The sequence below is a fragment of the Pseudonaja textilis genome, chromosome 15, assembly GCF_049901715.1.
Source record: "Pseudonaja textilis isolate UNSWEBS1 chromosome 15, rPseTex1.2, whole genome shotgun sequence".
Classification (NCBI taxonomy): Eukaryota; Metazoa; Chordata; class Lepidosauria; order Squamata; family Elapidae; genus Pseudonaja; species Pseudonaja textilis.
This window is the reverse complement of record NC_142004.1, coordinates 9850254-9869851: the sequence shown is the minus strand read 5'-3', so window position 1 is coordinate 9869851 and position 19598 is coordinate 9850254. Positions and strand designations below refer to the sequence as shown.

Here is a 19598-nt window from a genome sequence, read left to right as displayed (position 1 = left end):
GGCGTGGCCAGAGGGTGGGAGTGGCCACATTGGGGGTGTGGCCAGCTCGACATCATTCGTGTTGGAGACACCTGTAGTGGCCAAGTACTAAAACAGGACTTCCCTGAGACCCTCCCTCATTCTCATTATAATCTCTTTTCTTTCTTTCTTTCTTTCTTTCTTTCTTTCTTTCTTTCTTTCTTTCTTTCTTTCTTTCTTTCTTTCTTTCTTTCTTTCTTTCTTTCTTTCTTTCTTTCTTTCTTTCTTTCCTTCCTTCCTTCCTTCCTTCCTTCCTTCCTTCCATTATCCTTTCCTCTACCTACCTACCTTCCTTCTTCTTCTTCTTCTTCTTCTTCTTCTTCTTCTTCTTCTTCTTCTTCTTCTTCTTCTTCTTCTTCTTCTTCTTCTTCTTCTTCTTCTTCTTCTTCTTCTTCTTCTTCTTCTTCTTCTTCTTCTTCTTCTTCTTTCCTTCCCTCTTCATTCTCCTTCCTTCTTCCTTCCCCACTTATATTTCCTTCCTGGTTCTCTTCCCATCTTCCCTTCTTTTTTCTTTGTCTTTCCTCTTTCCCTTTCTTTTTTCCTGTCCCTTCTTGGATGCTCAAATGCAAAAAGGGGAAGCATTTCTCCTTTGGTTTTGTTTTTAGTTTCTGTTGCTAGCCCTCTGCCAGCCTCCTGCAGCCCTCTGCACACGCACAGACCACCACCACCACCCCGGCTCTGTTTTTGCTGGCAGAAGCACCGTGGGCCGGTCCTTTGCTATTTCCAGGCCGGCCCTGTGGGCCAGATCTAAGCACCCCGTGGGCCTCCAGGCCTTGAGTTTGACATCCCTGTTGTACCTAGTCTAGTGAGAAGAAGGACCAGGGGAGACATGGGAGCAGTCTTCCAATATTTGAGGGTCTGACACAAAGAAGTGGGGCGTCAACTTGTTCTCCAAAGCACCGGGACAAAAAGCAACGGATGGAAACTAATCAAGGAGAGAAGCAACCTAAAACTAAGGAGGAACTCTCTGGACAGTGAGAACAATTATCCAGTGGAACGAGTTGCCTTCCGAAGTTGTGGGTGCTCCAACACTGGAGGTTTTTAAGAAGAGATTGGACAACCATTTGCCCAGAATGGTACGGTGACAGGGTAACGCCAGGAAAGCTTTACGAGTTGACATATGGGATGGACTAGCTCACGTAGGGGGATGGACTAGATGGCTTCCAAGGTCCCTTCCAACTCTCTTAGTCTATTTTATTCTATTCATCAGTGATATCTAAACACCTTGTCTTCTGCAACCTTCTTTTTCAATGGCTTTTGATTTTTCTGGGGGTAATCATACAGGTGGTCCTCGTTTAATGATCCCAAATGGGTCCCATGATTTAGTAAAGATAAGTAAAGCAGATGCTATGTGACTGTGGTTATGATCTTCCTTCAGCTCCCCTTTGCTTTATGGACCTGTGAAAGTCCTGAATGTTTGGAGACAAACTGATGTGATAGAGAACACAAGTGAGGTGCTAGCAGACTCAGAATAATCCTTCCTTCTTCCCTCTCCTCCCTATATTCCTTCCTTCCTTGCTTCTTCTCTTCTTTCTCTTCCCCCTCCCTCTTTCTCCTTCTTTCCTTCCTCCCTCCCTTCCTATATTCCTTCCTTCCTTGCTTCTTCCCTTCTTTCTCTTCCCCTCCCTCTTTCTCCTTCTTTTTCTTCCTCCCTCTCTTCCTATATTCCTTCCTTCCTTGCTTCTTCCTTCTTTCTCTTCCCCCTCCCTCTTTCTCCTTCTTTCCTTCCTCCCTCCCTTCCTATATTCCTTCCTTCCTTGCTTCTTCCCTTCTTTCTCTTCCCCCTCCCTCTTTCTCCTTCTTTCCTTCCTCCCTCCCTTCCTATATTCCTTCCTTCCTTGCTTCCTCCCACCCTTCCTCTCCCCCTCCCTCTTTCTCCTTCTTTCCTTCCTCCCTCCCTTCCTATATTCCTCCCACCCTTCCTTGCTTCCTCCCACCCTTCCTCTCCCCTCCCTCTTTCTCCTTCTTTCCTTCCTCCCTCCCTTCCTATATTCCTTCCTTCCTTGCTTCTTCCCTTCTTTCTCTTCCCCCTCCCTCTTTCTCCTTCTTTCCTTCCTCCCTCCTTCCTATATTCCTTCCTTCCTTGCTTCTTCCTTCTTTCTCTTCCCCCTCCCTCTTTCTCCTTCTTTCCTTCCTCCCTCCCTTCCTATATTCCTTCCTTCCTTGCTTCTTCCTTCTTTCTCTTCCCCCTCCCTCTTTCTCCTTCTTTCCTTCCTCCCTCCCTTCCTATATTCCTCCCACCCTTCCTTGCTTCCTCCCACCCTTCCTCTCCCCCTCCCTCTTTCTCCTTCTTTCCTTCCTCCCTCCCTTCCTATATTCCTCCTTTCCTTGCTTCCTCCTACCCTTCCTCTCCCCCTCCCTCTTTCTCCTTCTTTCCTCCTTCCCTCCCCTTTTCTTCCTTCCTTCCTTCTTTCCTTCCTTCCCTCCCTCCCTCCTTCCTTTCCTTTCTTAGTTCAATGTCTTGCAGAAACTAGGAAATCACATTTGGAATAATGAATAACAAACTTCAATCATTGGAGTGAGTTTTACTACCACCTTCCCCAAAGCCAAAATAAAGCTGTTACAGAGTTCTTTGGGAAAATGGTCCAATGAAACAGTAGGCTCCTTTAAACCCACTTTTACACGCGCACACGCACACACACACACACACACACCGGGAGGGAGGGAGAGAGAGGGGGGAGGGAGGGAGAAAGGGAGGGAGAGAGGGGGATGGGGAGAGGGAGGGAAGAAGAGAGAGTGGGGGAGGGAGGGGAGAGCGAGAGAGACACAGAGAGAGCGCTTTGGTTGGATATATATTGTTCACCGTAGAGAACACCAGCTCATATTCTGGGCTAAAAATAAAGCATTTGGTTCTCCAGCCACGCTTTTAATGCGCGTAATTTCTTTTGATGACCAAATGTAGGGCTTGAATTCCCATTCACTCTGTGCGCGGCATGCACAGCTTTACCCCGGAGCGCATCGATCGCACTGCACGTTGCAAATGAACTCATCTTTGCCCTGGCCACCATGAAAGTTGCACCAGCAATTTTTTTTTTAATTTTCATTTGAAACCCTCTCTTCTTTATTCAGTTATCTATTTAGCTGATGGATATGGCTGCCATCTGGACGATGGACTGCATCAAGCAAAGCACCGTCCTTGTGGTCTTCTTGTCGTCACGAAGCGGAAGTGGTCTGTAGAGATTCTCAGTCCTCCAGGCCTTGGTTGTCCCAAAGGTGTTTTTTTTTTTTTCAAGAGGCCACTGGAGTTTCTTTGTTTTTATTTTGAAGATGTTTTGCTTCTCCTCCAAGGAGCTTCTTCAGCTCTGACTGGATGATGGGGAATGGAAGGATTTATATTCCTTGCAGACAGCTGGTCATTTGCATCCTTTGAGAGGGTCGTTGAGGCCTCTTGGAGGTTTGTCTGTGTCCTCAGGATCATCTGGTTCCTGTAGTCTGCTATTTTTTCCTCCAATCCTACTCCCACACCATTCAAAGAGTGTTCATCCCAAATTGTATAGCGAAAACTCCGTAGAGATTCTCAGCCATCCAGGTGATGGTTGTCCCAAAGGTGTTTTTTTCAAGAGGCCACTGGACTTCCTTGTGTTTTTTTTTCTTTGAAGTCATTTTGCTTCTTATCCAAGAAGCTTCTTCAACTCTCACAGGATATTGGGGAATGGTAGTAGAAGCGGTGTTTGCACTTCCCAGGCACCCATCCTTGGGAGTCTCTCGGTGGGTTCCCATCTAATTTTTAAGCAAGTCTAATGCAGGTTTCTTTTGTGTCAACAGAGAAGGATAAAATCAGACTTGGTATAGTCTGTGCTTGGTGGTTTGCCTGCATACGTTTCATTACCCCATTAGGGAATATCATCAGTACGAAGGGGTGTGGGGTTTGCTTGCTGTTTTATATACAGTAGTTTGTTTTACCCATTTTGGTGGTTGGTATGGATTTCCTTTTCTTTGATTAGGGTAAGATTTCCTTCTTGATTGTTTGTCTGGGATCAATCCCTGCTTATCTAAGCTGTAGACTGCTGGAGAGAGGATGCGTTCTGATCTTTTTGCTTCCTCGCTTTCCATCCTTCCCGGGTCAGTTAAATGAGGACCCAGATGGTTGCAGGTTCATACGCTGACTCCACAAACCAATTAGAGAATGCTATAAAGCACTATGACATGGATATACGTCTGAGTCCTATTGCCAGTATTTCATTTGAACGATGCATAAATGTAATTTACTTCTATGTGCCTGTTGATGGCTAACGTTTCTGAATGCAAAGCTTCCAGGAATTCTCTAGCCCAGGTGTAGCTTGGCCTAGAACGCTCTAGGGGGAAACTATGGTTCAGTCTGTCCACGTGTTGTGTGATTAAGGCAGTTTCATCACTTCTTCTGATTGCTAGTTGGTGTTCATGGATGCGCTCCGCCAATTCTTCTGCTTGTCTGTCCTACCTAGTGGGGGTCAGACTACTGACCCCCGTGCACCTAAAAAGTATGGCTAGCATAAGCACAACATTGCTGTGTTTGGGCACTGACCCTTTACAGCCAACAAAGCCTAGTAGTTAAAAAAAAAAGAAGGGGGGGGTCTTTAACTTGCTGGCCTAATTCGTCTTCATCTGTTGGACTTGTTATATAAGAAGAAGAGAAGGAAGAAGAGAGGGAGAGAGAAGGGAGGAGGGAAGGTGAGAGAGGGAAAGAGGGAGGGAGAGGGAGAGAGAGAAAGAAAGAGACAGGGAGAGAAAGAGAGAGTAAGAAGGGAGGGAGAGGGAGGGAGAGAGAAAGAAGGAGGGAGGGAGAGAGGGAGAGAGAAAGACAGAAAGAAAGAGAGAAGGAGAGAGAGAAAGAAGGAGAGAGAGGGGAAGGAAGGAAAGAGAGAGGGGAAGGAAAGAAAGAGAGAGGGGCGGGGAAAGAAAGGAGAGAAAGAGAGAGGGAGGGAAAGAGAGGGGGAGGGAGAGAGGAGAGAAAGATGGAAGGAGGTAAGAAGGGAAGAAGAGAGGAAGGGAGGAAGAGGAGAGAGAGGGGGAAGAGAGAGAGAGAGGGATCCTAAGCATAACTGATTATGCCTCTCCATATTTATTTCAAAGGTAAAGCTTAGGGCATTTTGTAAGACCTTCAACTGCATTAAGAGCTTCACACTCCTGATTTCTATAACTATGGATTAGCTCCTTTGGCCTGGTTCCTCTTTGCTTTTATTAAAATAGCCATTGTGCTGGTGGCAAAAAAGGAGACACACTTTTTTTTTGATAAATGTCTGATATAGGAGTTAATTAACTCATAGCTTCAACACCAGCCTTCTCAGTTGTGTTCCAGCTTTCCACCCACCCATTTCCCATGTGTTGCTTTGTCCTGTGGGCCTAGATTGTGCTAACTGTGTCCAACACACACACACACACACATACACACACACACACACACACACACAGAGAGAGAGAGAGAGAGAGAGAGAGAGAGAGAGAGAGAGAGAGAGAGAGAGAGATACATTCACTGCCTTGAGTAATTTGTAGAAATAATAAAGGAGGGATACAACTAAATGAAACACACAAGTGTCCTTTGGAAGGAGCATGTTCTACTTCTTCAGGAAACGTTTGAGCCCAAATTCCAGCCTTTGGGAATTGGATTCCAAGGGACAATCGAGAGTTCTTCATCGCTGACCTTTTTAGCAGTGTACAAAAGGTAACTGGACTTTCTTGTTTTTCTCTGAAGATGTTTCACTTCTCATCCAAGGAGCTTCTCCAGTTCTGACTGGACGGTGGAGAATGCAAAGGGTTTATACTGGTTATTTGCCTCCTTTTAGAGGGTTGTTGAGGCCACACGGAGGTTTATCTGTGTCCTCAGGGTCACCTGAGTGGTGTTCCTGGTTCCTGCAATTTATTCCTCTGGAAATCCATTCCTACTCCCACACCATTCAAAGAGGGTTCATGCCCAATTGTATAGCCAAAAAGTCTATTGGGATTCTCGGTCATTCAGGTCATGGTTGTCCCAAAGGTGCTTTTTCAGGAGGCAACAGGACTTTCTTGTTTTTCCCCCCCACATCATCCAGTCAGAGCTGAAGAAGCTTCTTGGATGAGATGCAAAACATCTTCAGAGAAAAAACAAGAAATTCCAGTTGCCTTCTAAAACAAGCAACCTTGGGACAGCCATGATGACCTGGATGATTGAGAATCTCTGCAGACTTTTCAGCATGGCATTCCTTTGGGTTTCTCCCTCCTTTAATTGTCCTCTAAGCCATCCGCCCTTCAAAGTTCTGTGCGTCTACAACACCAACTGGAAATACGACGTCTTTCATGGCACAATCTGCATTATTTTCTGACTTCAAATCAGATCCAAGGGAGCAAGACTTTGGTAGGTTAGGAAAAAGAGAAGCTTGGGGCTACTCGGTGAGAAATAATAAATAAATAATACACCAAGCTCATGGACTCAAACTCATCATCTCCCAAAGTCACCCGGTTGGCTTTCTTGCCTTAAGGCTAGACTAGAACTCACGCTTTCCCATTTTATACCTGGTATATTAATCCCTAGATCAAGCTGGCTTTGGCATAGTGAGACAGGTTAGATGTACGACTTGTTAGGGTGGTTTGTGTGTTTTGGACAGGGTTCTTGGGGAAACGGGGGAAAAAAGTTTTCAAGGAGCCAGGGAAAAAGAGAGGAAAAACAGAAAGCTCTCGGGCAGCGTAGGACCAAATATTATCATTCCAAGAAGAGTCTGTCAACTCGAAAAGATTTCTCTGGTCTTTTAGAGTTGACAGAAGAAAGCGGGTGGGGGGAGTAGTGCATTCCTTAAATGCTTCCTAGATAATTGCTAGGCAGCCGAAGCTTCTGGTGTGCAAGATTATTACTGGAGAGCATGATTGATGACTCTTGGCTAGGGATGTGTCCCATTGGAGAATATAATTCTAACTGGAGAGCCTGATGGATGACTCTTGGCTATGGATGTGTCCCATTGGAGAATATAATTCTAACTGGAGAGCCTGATGCATGACTCTTGGCTAGGGATGTGTCCCATTGGAGAATATAATTCTAACTGGAGAGCCTGATGGATGACCCTTGGCTAGGGATGTGTCCCATTGGAGAATATACATCCAGGCGGTGGTGGGGGAAGACCAGAGTCAAGGGGGAAATGAATGATATGTCTCAGAGTCGGCAGCACCCAGGTAGCGCTGGCATGTTTCACTCCTAATAAATCTTCTTTAAACTTTGAGAGATGCGGCTAGAGACTCATGATTCAAATGGGGGTGGATGCTGGAGCCCTGACAAGTCCTTCTTTAGTGGCATTAATTCAGAGAGATTCTCTGCAGGTATGGACCTGTGCCCGTTAGAACGATTCTTTTCCTTTATGTCACACTTTTATTCCTTTTTCTTTTTGCAACTTTCCTTCCAACAGGGCAAAAGTGAAGAAAGGGGTAAACATCCTGAATGCCAAAATCAGCGAGCTGCGGCAGTGGGACGTGATGCAGGAGGTCAGTAATGGCGGGAAGCATTCGACGATTGCTGTGATGTGTCACAGAATCAAGGCGAATTCACGCAGCAGGTGAGTGCAGTCTTGGGCCTCAGCCCCTTGAGCGTTCTGGGCCCCCTTTTGGTTTTGATCCAAACAGGAAGGACCCCTTCACCGAGGGGAAGTCAACCCCCTCGCTGGTTGCAGTAATATAATGGAGAGGGAAGGAGGGAAGGAGGGAGAAGGAAGAGTGGCATGGAGGGGAGGGGAGGAAAGAGAGGAAGGACAATAAGAAGAGAGGGAAAGTCAAGGAGAAGGAAGGAAGGAAAATGAGAAGAAAGGGAGGGGCAATGAAAAGGAAGGAAGGAAGGAAGAAAGGATGGAAGGGAAGGAGGGAGGGAGAGCAATGAGAAGGAAGAGTGGCATGGAGGGGAGGGAAGGAAAGAGAGGAAGGACAATAAGAAGAGAGGGAAAGTCAAGGAGAAGGGAAGGAAGGAAAATGAGAAGAAAGGGAGGGGTAATGAAAAGGAAGGAAGGAAGGATGGATAGAAGGGAAGGAGGGAGGGAGAGCAATGAGAAGGAAGAGTGGCATGGAGGGGAGGGAAGGAAAGAGAGGAAGGACAATAAGAGAGGGAAAGTCAAGGAGAAGGAAGGAAGGAAAATGAGAAGAAAGGGAGGGGCAATGAAAAGGAAGGAAGGAAGGAAGAAAGGATGGAAGGGAAGGAGGGAGGGAGAGCAATGAGAAGGAAGAGTGGCATGGAGGGGAGGGAAGGAAAGAGAGGAAGGACAATAAGAAGAGAGGGAAAGTCAAGGAGAAGGAAGGAAGGAAAATGAGAAGAAAGGGAGGGGGTAATGAAAAGGAAGGAAGGAAGGATGGATAGAAGGGAAGGAGGGAGGGAGAGCAATGAGAAGGAAGAGTGGCATGGAGGGGAGGGGAGGAAAGAGAGGAAGGACAATAAGAAGAGAGGGAAAGTCAAGGAGAAGGAAGGAAGGAAAATGAGAAGAAAGGGAGGGGCAATGAAAAGGAAGGAAGGAAGGAAGGAAGAAAGGATGGAAGGGAAGGAGGGAGGGAGAGCAATGAGAAGAAAGGGAGGGGAGGGAGGAGGGAGGGAGAGAGAGAAGGAAGGAACAAAGGAAGGAAGAGCAATGAAAAGAAAGGGAGGGAGGGCAAGGAAGGAAAAGGGAGAAGAAAGGGAGGGGCAATGAAAAGAAAGGATGGATGGATGGAAGAAAGGAAGGAAGGAAGGATGGATGGATGGATGGAAGAAAGGAAGGAAGGAAGGATGAAAGGAAGGAAGGAAGGAAGGAAGGAAGGAAGGAAGGAAGGAAGGAAGGAATCACTTGTCAATGTGAGCTTTCAAGAATCCATTTTCTTGATTCCCCTTAAGAATCAGGAACCGCTCTAGATGGTCCCTGTACATTCTAACAGAACCTTAATAATGCATAAAGGCAACATAACTAAACGATGATGCATCTGAGCTCTGTCATTTCTCCTCATTTGGCCCATTACAAGGGGAAACAGGGCCCCTTTGTTCAGCTAAGCTGCTTTGTTCTCTGACGAAGAATCCCAGATTCAAAATACATTAGGGCTTTTAAAAGAAATAATTGGCCTTGTTTCTCCTCTCTGATGTTACTCGGATAGGCGATCAGGGGAAAGAAGCATTGGGTCTCTGCAGGCCAAGCGAGATGGTTTGATCTTGTCTCTGCTTGTTCGGAGCCATCTGAGCAGGAAGACCTCCAACCGTCCACCATCCTGTCCAGAAAAAATCGGTCCCGTTTCCCAGTTGCTCTTAGCAATACATTGGCTGGATCACACACAGAGGAAACAAACCTTCATAGCTTAAGATCCTGAAAGAGGCATTTTGCGGTCTAATCCAGTGATGAAATGCCACCAGTTTGGCCCAGTTCAGCCGAACCGGTAGCAAAAATCGCTACTAGTTGGCTGAACCAGTAGTAAAAAAAAACCTCCGATGATCACCCGAGAGAGGAGAAAGAAGAGAATAGTGTAGGATTGGCCCTCCTTTCCTTCCTCCTTCCTGTCTTCCTTCCTTCCTATCCTCCCTTCCTCCTCCCTTTCTTTTCCTTCCTTCCTTCCTTCCTTCCCTTTCCTTCCTTCCTTCCTTCCTTCCTTCCTTCCTTCCTTCCTTCCTTCCTTCCTTCCTTCCTTCCCCCACAAAACAGACTCCCTCAAAAAGCTTCTCCACAGCCCCATCTGCACAGAACAGTTATTTTTATTAAAACTAATTTAATTTGGCAACAGTCTACATTCTGTTAATGGGATCATTCTGCATCGCCACCATCCTCCCAGGTGGGTTTTTTTTTTTTTTTGGCTTCTCATCTTTCTCCTTTTTCCAAAGCGATTTCACAGAATTATTAATTTCAAAACCGGGGACGCAGATCCCCAGATTCCTGCCTCTTGAGATTTTGCATCAGGTTTTTGGCACCATCCTCAGAGTTACAGATTCAAGGGTGCTGAAAAAGAAAGTGGAGGAACTGTAGCTCATCAGCAGATGGAAGAGGAATCCAACAGTAGATTCCCAATGAAGAGCATCTCAGGGCAAGGTCTGACAATCCGGTAGGAGGCATTGGAGGTAGAGGTGGTGTTAAGCCAGGTCTGACAGGTTCTGGAGAACCGATAATGGAAATTTTGAGTAGTTTGGAGAACCAGCAAATCCCACCTCTCACTGGCCCTGCCAAACCCATCTCTTCTCTGCCTCCCGAATCCCAGCTGATCGGCTGGGTCTTCTTTGGTTGCCCTGCACAGGAGAACGGAGCTGGAAAGCAGGTTAGCGGGGTGGGGAGGAAGTGGGGATTTTGAAACATCCTTCCCCTGCCACACCCATCAAGCCACGCCCACAGGACCTGTAATAAAAAAAAATTGAATCCCACCACTGGAGGGAAGAGAGGAAGGAAAGGGGAAGGAAGAGAGGAAGGAAATGAATGGAAGAGAGGAAGGAAAGGGGAAGGAAAAGAGGAACCAAAGGGGAAGGAAGAGAAGAAGGAAGGGGGAAGGAAGAGAGTAATGAAAGGGGAAGAAAGAGAGGAAAGAAAGAAATGGAAGAGAGGAAGGAAAGGGGAAGAAAGAGAGGAACAAAAGGGGAAGAAAGAAAGGAAAGAAGGGAAGGAAGAGGAACAAAAGGGGAAGGAAGAGAGGAAGGAAAGGAAAGGAATGGAAGAGAGGAAGGAAGGGGGAAGGGAGAGAGGAGCAAAGGGGGAAAGGAAGAGAGGAAGGAAAGGGGAAGAGAGGAACAAAGGGAAGGAAGCAGAGGTGGGTATTCAGCCGGTTCGGACCGGTTCTGGAGAACCGGTAGCGGAAATTTTGAATAGTTCTGGAGAACCGGCAAATCCCACCTCTGACTGGTCCCGCCAACTCCATCTCTTCTCTGTCTCCCATTGAGTCCCAGCTGATTGGCTGGGTCTCCTTTGGTTGCCTTGCCCAGGAGAACGGAGCTGGAAAGCAGGTCAGTGGGGTGGGGGAGGGAATGGGGATTTTGCAGTAACCTTCCCCTGCCTCACCCCCCAAGTCACACCCACAGAACCGGTAGTAAAAATATTTGAATCCCACCACTGGCTTGGAGAACTAAATGCCACTGACTTCATCACACAACCTTGAAACAGGGTAAGAGAAATTCTTAACGGTGAAGCACAAACCTCACTGTGACCGCGCTAACTGATCGAGCGGTCTCAGAATTCCAGCTTGGCAGAAAATCCAATTTTGCAAGGTCCCCAACTGACTGCCCTGCTCTTTCGAGAAACTTCCACTATTCTGAGCCAGCCAGAAGCACAAAAACGTCGTGCACCCCCCGATTCTTACCTTGTTCCTTTTGAAAACACAAGGACCCCTCCCGCCAAAAATATCTCTGCCTCCCCTGTTCCACGTATTTCCAGGGGTGGGCGGCTGTGGTCTGCAGGGGTTCAGGAGAGGGATTCTGTGCAGTTTGGGGAACCTGCAAATCCCACTCCGGACTGGTCCCACCCACCCCTTCCCTCCCAGGAGTCCCCATGCGGCCATTTTGTATGCAGTGCAGGGCGCGCATTGGAGGCTGAGGGAGGGTGAAAAACGGGCCTCCCGGAAGTTCGAGAAGGCCAAAAATGGGGCCATTCCAGCTTCCAGAGAGCCTCCAGAGCCCGGGGAGGCCGTTTTCACCCTTCTGGAGGCTCGAGGAAAGCCTCCGGAGTGCGGGGAGGGCAAAAACGCCCCCCCCGCTACCACCATGGTGCAGGAGGCCGACTAGGCCACACCCACTCTGCCCACGCCCACCCAGCAACCAGTCAGAGAACCTGTTGCCAAAAATTTTCAAGCCCACCCTTGCGTATTTCCCCTCCTTTTGCTATCTTCCTCGCCAAGCTTGCGCATCCTGGAGAGGAAACCGTTTTGTGCGGTTTTATTAAAAGGAGAAGAAGATAAAACGATGCGTAACAGAGGTGAGCTCCCGTCCCCTCCCTACCTGCAGGCTCAAAGCACCACGGAAATAAGAACATCTGCTGGAATTCACGAACCGCTGACATCAGCGAGAGAAATCACTGCCTTGGCTTTCGATAATGGCGAGAAGAATAAATCACCCAGGCAATAAAGCTCTGGAGGGGCCAGGGAGGCAAACCCCCCCGTCTAACATCTTTAAAAGAAAGTGAATAACAATCCCGTTAGTATTCTTCAGGCTGCAGTTTCCCAAACTTTTCCAGACGATGCACTGTTGACAAATCAATCAATCAATCATAGATAACTTTTAAGCCCGTCAGCGTTCAAAATAGAAGAACAGAGATAATAGAACAGACCTTGGAGGTTTTACGGATTAATAGAGTTGAGAGGGACCTTGGAGGTCATCTAGTTCAACCCCCCCACCCAAGCAGGTGAGAGGTCTCCCTCTTCCATTCCAGACCAGTCTCTTCTTAAAAAACCTCCAGTGTTGGAGCACCCGTAACTTTTGGAGGTGAGCCGTTTCATTGAATAACAGAATAATGGAGTGGGAAGGGACCTTGTAAGTCATCTAGTCCAACCCCCTGCCCAAGCAGGAGACCCTACACCAATTCTGACCGATGGCAGTCCAGTCTCTTCTTGGAAGCCTCCAGGGATGAAGCTCCCACAACTTCCAAGGGCAACTTCTGTTCCATCGGTGGATTGTTCTCACTGTCAGAAAAATTCCTCCTTATTTCTAGGTGGAATCTCTCCTTGTTCAGTTTCCATAGGTCTTCGAGTCCAGCCTGCTCAGGCAGGAAGCCCAATATCGCTCTGGACAAAATGGCTGTCATGTCTCTTCTTGAAAACCTGCAGTGATGGAGCACCCACAACTTCTGAAGATTTCTCCTTAGTTCTCGGTTGGCTCTCTCCTTGATTAGTTTCCAGCCGTACCTAATGGTTCTTACTAGCTGGTGATTCAAAATGGCAAAAGAGATTGGTGCCAACGATAGGGGTGAGTTGCACAACCTTCAAGCATTGCTTCTGCTCAACCATCTTCCAGAATCACCTGGAGGCTTTTTAACACAGGTGGATCATGGCGAGGTCCCACCCTCCTTCCCAGGAATTAGCTTCAATGAAAATCACCTTTCATCGGGCTTGAATTTGGTCTCATCTGTTGGACTTGCCGAGATGGCACAAGGGTTAGAGTGCAGTACTGCAAGCTATTTCTGTTGACTGCCGGCTGCCTGCAATTTGGCAGTTCGAATCTCACCAGGCTCAAGGTTGACTCAGCCTTCCAAACAGGTCGGTAAAATGAGGACCCAGATTGTTGGGGGCAAGAGGCTGACTCTGTAAACCACTTAGAGAGGGCGGTAAAGCACTATAAAGCGGTATATAAATCTAAGTGCTATTATTATTACCTTCCTTCCTCCCTCCCTCCCTCCCTCCCTTCCTTCCCTTCCGTGGTGCACAGTGGTTAAAATGCAGTATTGCAGGCAAACTCTGCCCACTGCCACCAGTTCAATCCTGACAAGCTTAAGGTTGACTCAGCCTTTCCTCCTTCTGAGGTCAGTAAAATGAGGACCCAGATCATTGGGGGCAAGAGGCTGACTTTGCAACCCGCTTTGAGATGGCTGTAAAGCACTGTGAAGCAGAATATAAATCTTAACTGCTATTGCTGTTGCTCTTAGAAATCTTTATCATGTGCTGGGCAAACATATCTCTCATATGATTTACTTACAAAGTAGACTTACAAACTAGAAAAGAGAGGATGCGTAGAGGTGTTCTGATGAACCCAAGTCAAGATGTTGGTCGTATGGAGGGTTGATATTTATCCCATCATCCAATATGCCATAAAGGATGGAAAGTAACCATGCAGAGAAACCAACCTAGAAAGGAGGCGAGATTTCCTGACTGTGAGAACAGTCAATCAGTGGGACAGCTTGCCTTCAGAAGTTGTGGGAGCTTCATCACTGGAGGCTTTCAAGAAGAGACTGGACAGACAATTGTTTGCAATGGTATAGGGTCTCTTGCTTGGGCAGGAGGTTGGACTACAGGATCTCCAGGGTCCCTTCCAACTCTGTCATTTTATTCTGTCCTGTAGTGCCAGTATGGTCCTTAGGGTTGGGTTTCCCAGCTTCTTCTTCTTGAGTTTCAAGTCAAGGGTTGACCAGCTGCTTCGCTTTCTCTCCCCCATGGCCAGAATCTTCCCCTTGTTAACACCAATCACTTGGGCAGGCAGTTCCTCCACTTATAACGATGTTCCGTCTTGTACAGTGCAACATAATGGCTGTTATTCATCAACTTGATGTTCTGGCTTAACAATACCAATCACGCTTGACTCATCTCTCTCTTTCAATTCCAAATCAATTTTCCCAGGAGGAAATTGATTTGATTAGCGATCCATTTGCTTCGCCTCTTTCAATTTGTTGAAGGTTGTTTGGGTGACCTCTCAAGTATCGCCCAGGCGTTGCGTCAAGAGTTTCCTATTTATAGTCGCAAGCAGGGCAACGTTCAAGGGCTGAATTGATTTCATAACTTTCCATTGATAAGATTCCTACAGGAAGAATCCTAAGTTTACTCAGGTTTGGGCATTGATCAATCAGAATATTAAGCCCTAAGGACAGGTATAGTAAAATATCTAATACCGGTAGTAAGATGGATGGATGGATGGATAATAGATGATGGAGAGACAGGTAGATGATAGGTAGGTAGATAGGATAGAGATAGATGATAGAGAGATACAGATAGATGATTGAGATAGATAGATCATAGATAAAAAGATAGACAGACAGACAATACAGATGACAGAGATAGATAGGATAGATTGATGAGAGAGAGAGAGACAGAGACAGAGCAGAGACAGAGAGACAGAGAGATGATAGAGATAGATGATTGATAGACAGATAGACAGACAGACAGGCAGGCACAGATAGACAGACCAACAATAGAGATATACAGATGACAGATAGATAGATAGATAGATAGATAGATAGATAGATAGATAGATAGATAGATAAAGTTTTCTTTGAAACGTGGAACAATGAATATTTTAAATCTTGCCTGGGCCAGCCCTCTACACCTGACTCAGTTTAGACCTCAAAGAAATTTATCTCTAGAAATAGTTTTATTGGAGAATAACATATTTTATATTCTACCCAAAGACTTCTGAAGGATGACTTCAGTGAAAGTCAACTAAAAAGGGTTTCTAAATTCATAAGAAGGTGCAATTTTGCACCCTGGCCTGTGGTAGTAGTTCCAGCTGTGTAGGGAGATTGCCATTTCTCCTCTATTCTCACCTCAAACCAAAGGGCTGAGATGACTGTAGGAAACCACTGAACATCTCTGCAGTTTGAGACATGTCAAGAGTTCATAGGGCTCAGTTCATGCATTATGCTGTCTGCCAGAAGATGGTGCTGATGTTTTACTTCACTCTGGTTCAGAAAGGGATATTTCTGAACCCCTAAGAGATCTTGTTCTTTTCCAAGATGCCTTTAATGCAGGCTTTTTTCTCTGGATGTTTTTTTGTTCACTTGCTAAGTTGTTTCTGACTCCTCGTTGGCCATACTACACCAGGTCCCCCTGTCCTCTACGGACTCCCTGAGTTTGCCCAAACTCATGGCCACTGCTTCCATGACACTATCTAAACACCTCCTCCTCCTCCTCTATCTTCCCCTTCTCCTCTGGCCTTCCATCTTTTCCAACTTCAGGGTCTTCTCCAAGGAGTTCTCTCTTCGGCTTTGGTGGCCAAAGTATTTGAGCTTCATCCTCAGGATCTGTCCTTCCAAAGGACAATCAGGGTTGTTCATTTCCTTTAGGATGGACTGACTGGATCTCCTCTGCAGTCCAAGAGACTTTCAAGAGTCTTCCTCAACATCTTTATATGTATATGACTACAATTTCCATAGTCACTCAACTCAACCCCTCTCTAGCTTGTAAAAAGATCCTGGGATTAAGTATAGCTTCAAGATCTGTCGGGTTGTTCATTTCCTTTAGGATGGACTGATTGGGTCTCCTTTGTAATCCAAGGGACACTCAAAAATCTTCTTCAACATCTCTAGATGTATATGACTACAAAAGTCTTCTCCGACAGCTCTAGATCTATATGACTACAGTTTCCACAATCACTCAACCCGGCCCTTTGTAGTTCATGTAGAGATCAAGTGTAGGACTTTCTTGATGCAATCTAGGTGTAGATGAGGACTATGGAAACCTTAGAAGCTTCTTCGTGTCAGCTTCATTTTGACTAGTTATCAAAATGGTTTCATCCTTACTTGGGACAACAGACTGTGTTCTTTGCCTGGAGCTACAGCTCTCCACCAAAGGACACAAGACATGACTCCATTTTAGCCGGGATGTGATCCCTGATTGGAGTAGGGTTAGATCCCTGGCTGGCTCAGACCAACCTCATAAGCAGAAAATAAGGAGGAAGCTGATACATTTTGATTTGCCACACGAAGTAGCTTCCCCTGAAGAGTTCCAAAGCCTTGACAATGTATGGTTTTTAGCTGCTAAACTGTGATTCCTTCTGCAATGGAAAAAAAAAACCACCTGTGTTCTCTTTTTTTTTGTGGTGACTAAGTTTAGATAATGTTTCTCTCATTTTGACTGGTGCTCTTTTGAACAATTTCTTTTTTTAATTTTATGATGCTCATAGTTCTTGATGCTTGTTTATTGCATTGGGCTTAGATTGATTGCATGTATATTTTATGATTGCAAACTGCTCTGAGATTTTTTTGATTATTTCTTTTGGGGGGGGGTAATGCAAGATGTCACCAGTCCAGGATGAGAGTATGGATTTTCACACCCAGAGGTTTCCCCTCCCCCCAAGGCATTATATCTATATTGTTGATGCTTTTGTCACTGTTATTATTTCACAAACACCTTTTTTTTAAAAAAAATGGAACAGTGCAATATAAAAACATTGAATTAGTAGTGTCAGTAGTGTCATGATGCCAGAAAGATCTAGACAAATTCAAAAGGAAGGCTGAGGCAGAGCGAGTGTATAAATTATCTGGATTTATTGTAGACAGAAAGATATAGTGGATTTTTTTTTAAAAAAAAATTGAACCGTCTGGAGCATGGAAATAATTGGAAGGGATGAGGTTCCAAGTTAATATATCCTCCCCTAAATCAGTGTTACCTGAGGGTGGAGTCAAAAAATAAAGATGGCATCCGTGACGCGTTAAAAGGGTTTCAACCACGAGGTTAAAGCCACCATCTTTACTGGTTCTAATTTCCTTATAGAAAACGATGGGATTCACTCAACCCATCCATTTAAAAACATAGATTAAACTAGGATGTGAAGCAAGACATGTAGCTAAAGATTCAGGCTTGTTGGTGAATTAGAAGGGGGTGGAAAAAGCCTTGCTGGCTGAGGAATTCTGGGAGTTGGAGTCCACATATCTTAAGGTTGTCATCCTGGCTGGGGAATTCTGGGAGGTGAAGTCTACGTATCATAAGGTTGAGAGTTCACACTTCTGAAGGTTGTCATGCTGGCTGGGGGATTCTGGGAGTTGAAGTCCACACATCTGAAGGTTGTCATGCTGGCTGGGGGATTCTGGGAGTTGAAATTTACGTATCATAAGATTGAAGTCCACACATCTTAAGATTGTCAGGCTGACTAGGGAATTTTGAGAGTTAAAGTCCATACATCTTAAGTTTAAAGTCCACAGAGCTTAAGATTGTCATGATGGCTGAAGAATTCTGGAAGTCCCTACATTTTCAAGTGGCCATGGTTGAGAAACTCAGGAGTGTGGGGTGGGCTAGAGGTGGAGCTCTCGCCTCACAATCTGGAAGCTGTGAGTTCAATCCTAGGTAGAGGCAGATATTTCTCTCTCTCTGGGAATATATCTGCTGAATAAAACTCTGCATTGGCGATAGGAAGGGCATCTGACCAGTAAGCACTCAGATCCATTCAGTTGCCCAGACTCCACCCCACAAAGGATTATGGGGTTGTTAAAAGAGGATGATGATGATGGTTGAGAAACACCATTATAAGGTATCGAGAGATACCTTGAGTTGACATCCCCATCATTTTCTTCAAGGTACTTTTCCTCGTTATAGATACACAACTATTCACTTGTGACACCTTAATTTTTCCAAAAACAGAAACAGATGTTCATGAGAGATAAAAAGAGCGGTGATTGTGCAATAAGATTGAGCAGTCTTTTGTAGTTAAGTGCATTGAAGCTTAACCCAAAGAAGAAGGTAGATATCTCTCATTCATTGTTTTTCAATCATTTCTGATCAGTGTTAGAATGACAGCTTGAAAGCTTATTTTTCCACAGGGAAAATTTTATTAATTCCAACCAATTGTCTGTTTGTGTGGTTTTCCTCAAGGAAACGGTAAAACATGACAGGTATTTTTGTAAATGAAAGCAGTCAGGAAACATCTGTTGAAAGTGATAATGCCTAAGTAGTTTTGCTGTTGCTCTGAAAAAACTTAAGTTACATTCAGCAGAGATTAATTTTTCATTATTCATCTCCAGTTAAGATGAGAATTGCTTACCCGGAATTACTGATGGAAAACATCACATGGAGCTCCAGATCATGAAAATTGGATGTGGATGGGAACATCAAATGGATCTCGAAATTTTGGAGAACAGAGAAACTTCTATTCCCCTAACTTTTTCAGCGATGTTCTTACTTTAATAAATCATCATCTATGACCAAGACTTTTTGATATCCAGAATGGAAGTTAAGATGTGCTCTGTTCTACCCAAAACTAATTGGTCCGGTAGTTGAATCTTTGTTTAACAGTGGTGAAAAGGTCATCTTCTCTAGAGATTAGAGGATCAGGCTGTCCTAAAAGGAAGAAAACAGTCTTGAGTGGCACATACAGATGCATTTTCTTGTCTTTGCTCGTGCTACCAAACCTCATGGGATGACAGTCTCACATCTGTGTCACATCATCGGGGTCAAACCTGGCTCCATATCTTGGTTGTGCTTCTGTCTTCTGGAGGGTAGAGTTGATATCTCCAGCCAATGATTAAGGAAGGGAAATACTTATCAGATGGACGTTCCATTGAGTCAGTTCTTCAACTGTCTGATCCTTCTGAGAAGCATAGAAGACACCAACGATTGAGACGGAGAGATGCTGATCAAGAATAAGCCTTTGATCAAGAACTGGTGATATTTACGAGAGGAGGGGCACCCTTTGAGTGGGGACTTTGCTTTCAGGAAAGGATTGAGTGAAGTAAAATTGTGAATTCGCACCGACCTCTACATCGAAGAAATCAGAGTTGCTACAATGACATTGAAGACCAACTTGTTTTCTGGGACGGAGCATCCTGCAACCTTATGAACGGTCTGATTCTTTGTACCTGACATTAATAGCAATAGCACTTAGACTTATAGACCGCTTCACAGTGCTTTCCAGCCCTCTCTAAGTGGTTTACAGAGCCAGCCTCTTGCCCCCAACAATCTGGGTCCTCATTTTACCCACCTCAGAAGGAGGGAAGGCTGAGTCAACCTTGAGCCTGGTGAGATTTGAACTGCCAAATTGCAATCATTTGGCAGTCAGCAGAAGTAGCCTGCAGTACTGCACTCTAACCACTATTCACGGAAAGGAAAGGAAAGGAAAGGAAAGGAAAGGAAAGGAAAGGAAAGGAAAGGAAAGGAAAGGAAAGGGAAAGAAAGGAAAGGAAAGGAAAGGATAGCAATAGCAATAGCACTTAGACTTATATACCACTTTATAGTGCTTTCCAAGCCCCTCTCTAAGTGGTTTACAGAGTCAGCCTCTTGCCCCCAACAATCTGGGTCCTCGTTTTACCCACCTC

The 19598-nt window shown here is 45.4% G+C and overlaps 1 protein-coding gene across 2 annotated transcripts in view; it reads left to right on the top strand.

Moving 5' to 3' along the window:
• Positions 1-19598, top strand: part of LOC113446521 (transmembrane protein 132C-like) — a 135028-nt gene that overhangs the window by 70138 nt on the left and 45292 nt on the right. For both annotated transcript variants that reach the window (XM_087913471.1, XM_087913472.1), the window contains exon 3: positions 7368-7514. In XM_087913471.1, the coding sequence (XP_087769597.1) occupies positions 7368-7514 (147 nt within the window). The remainder of the gene's footprint in view (positions 1-7367; positions 7515-19598) is intronic.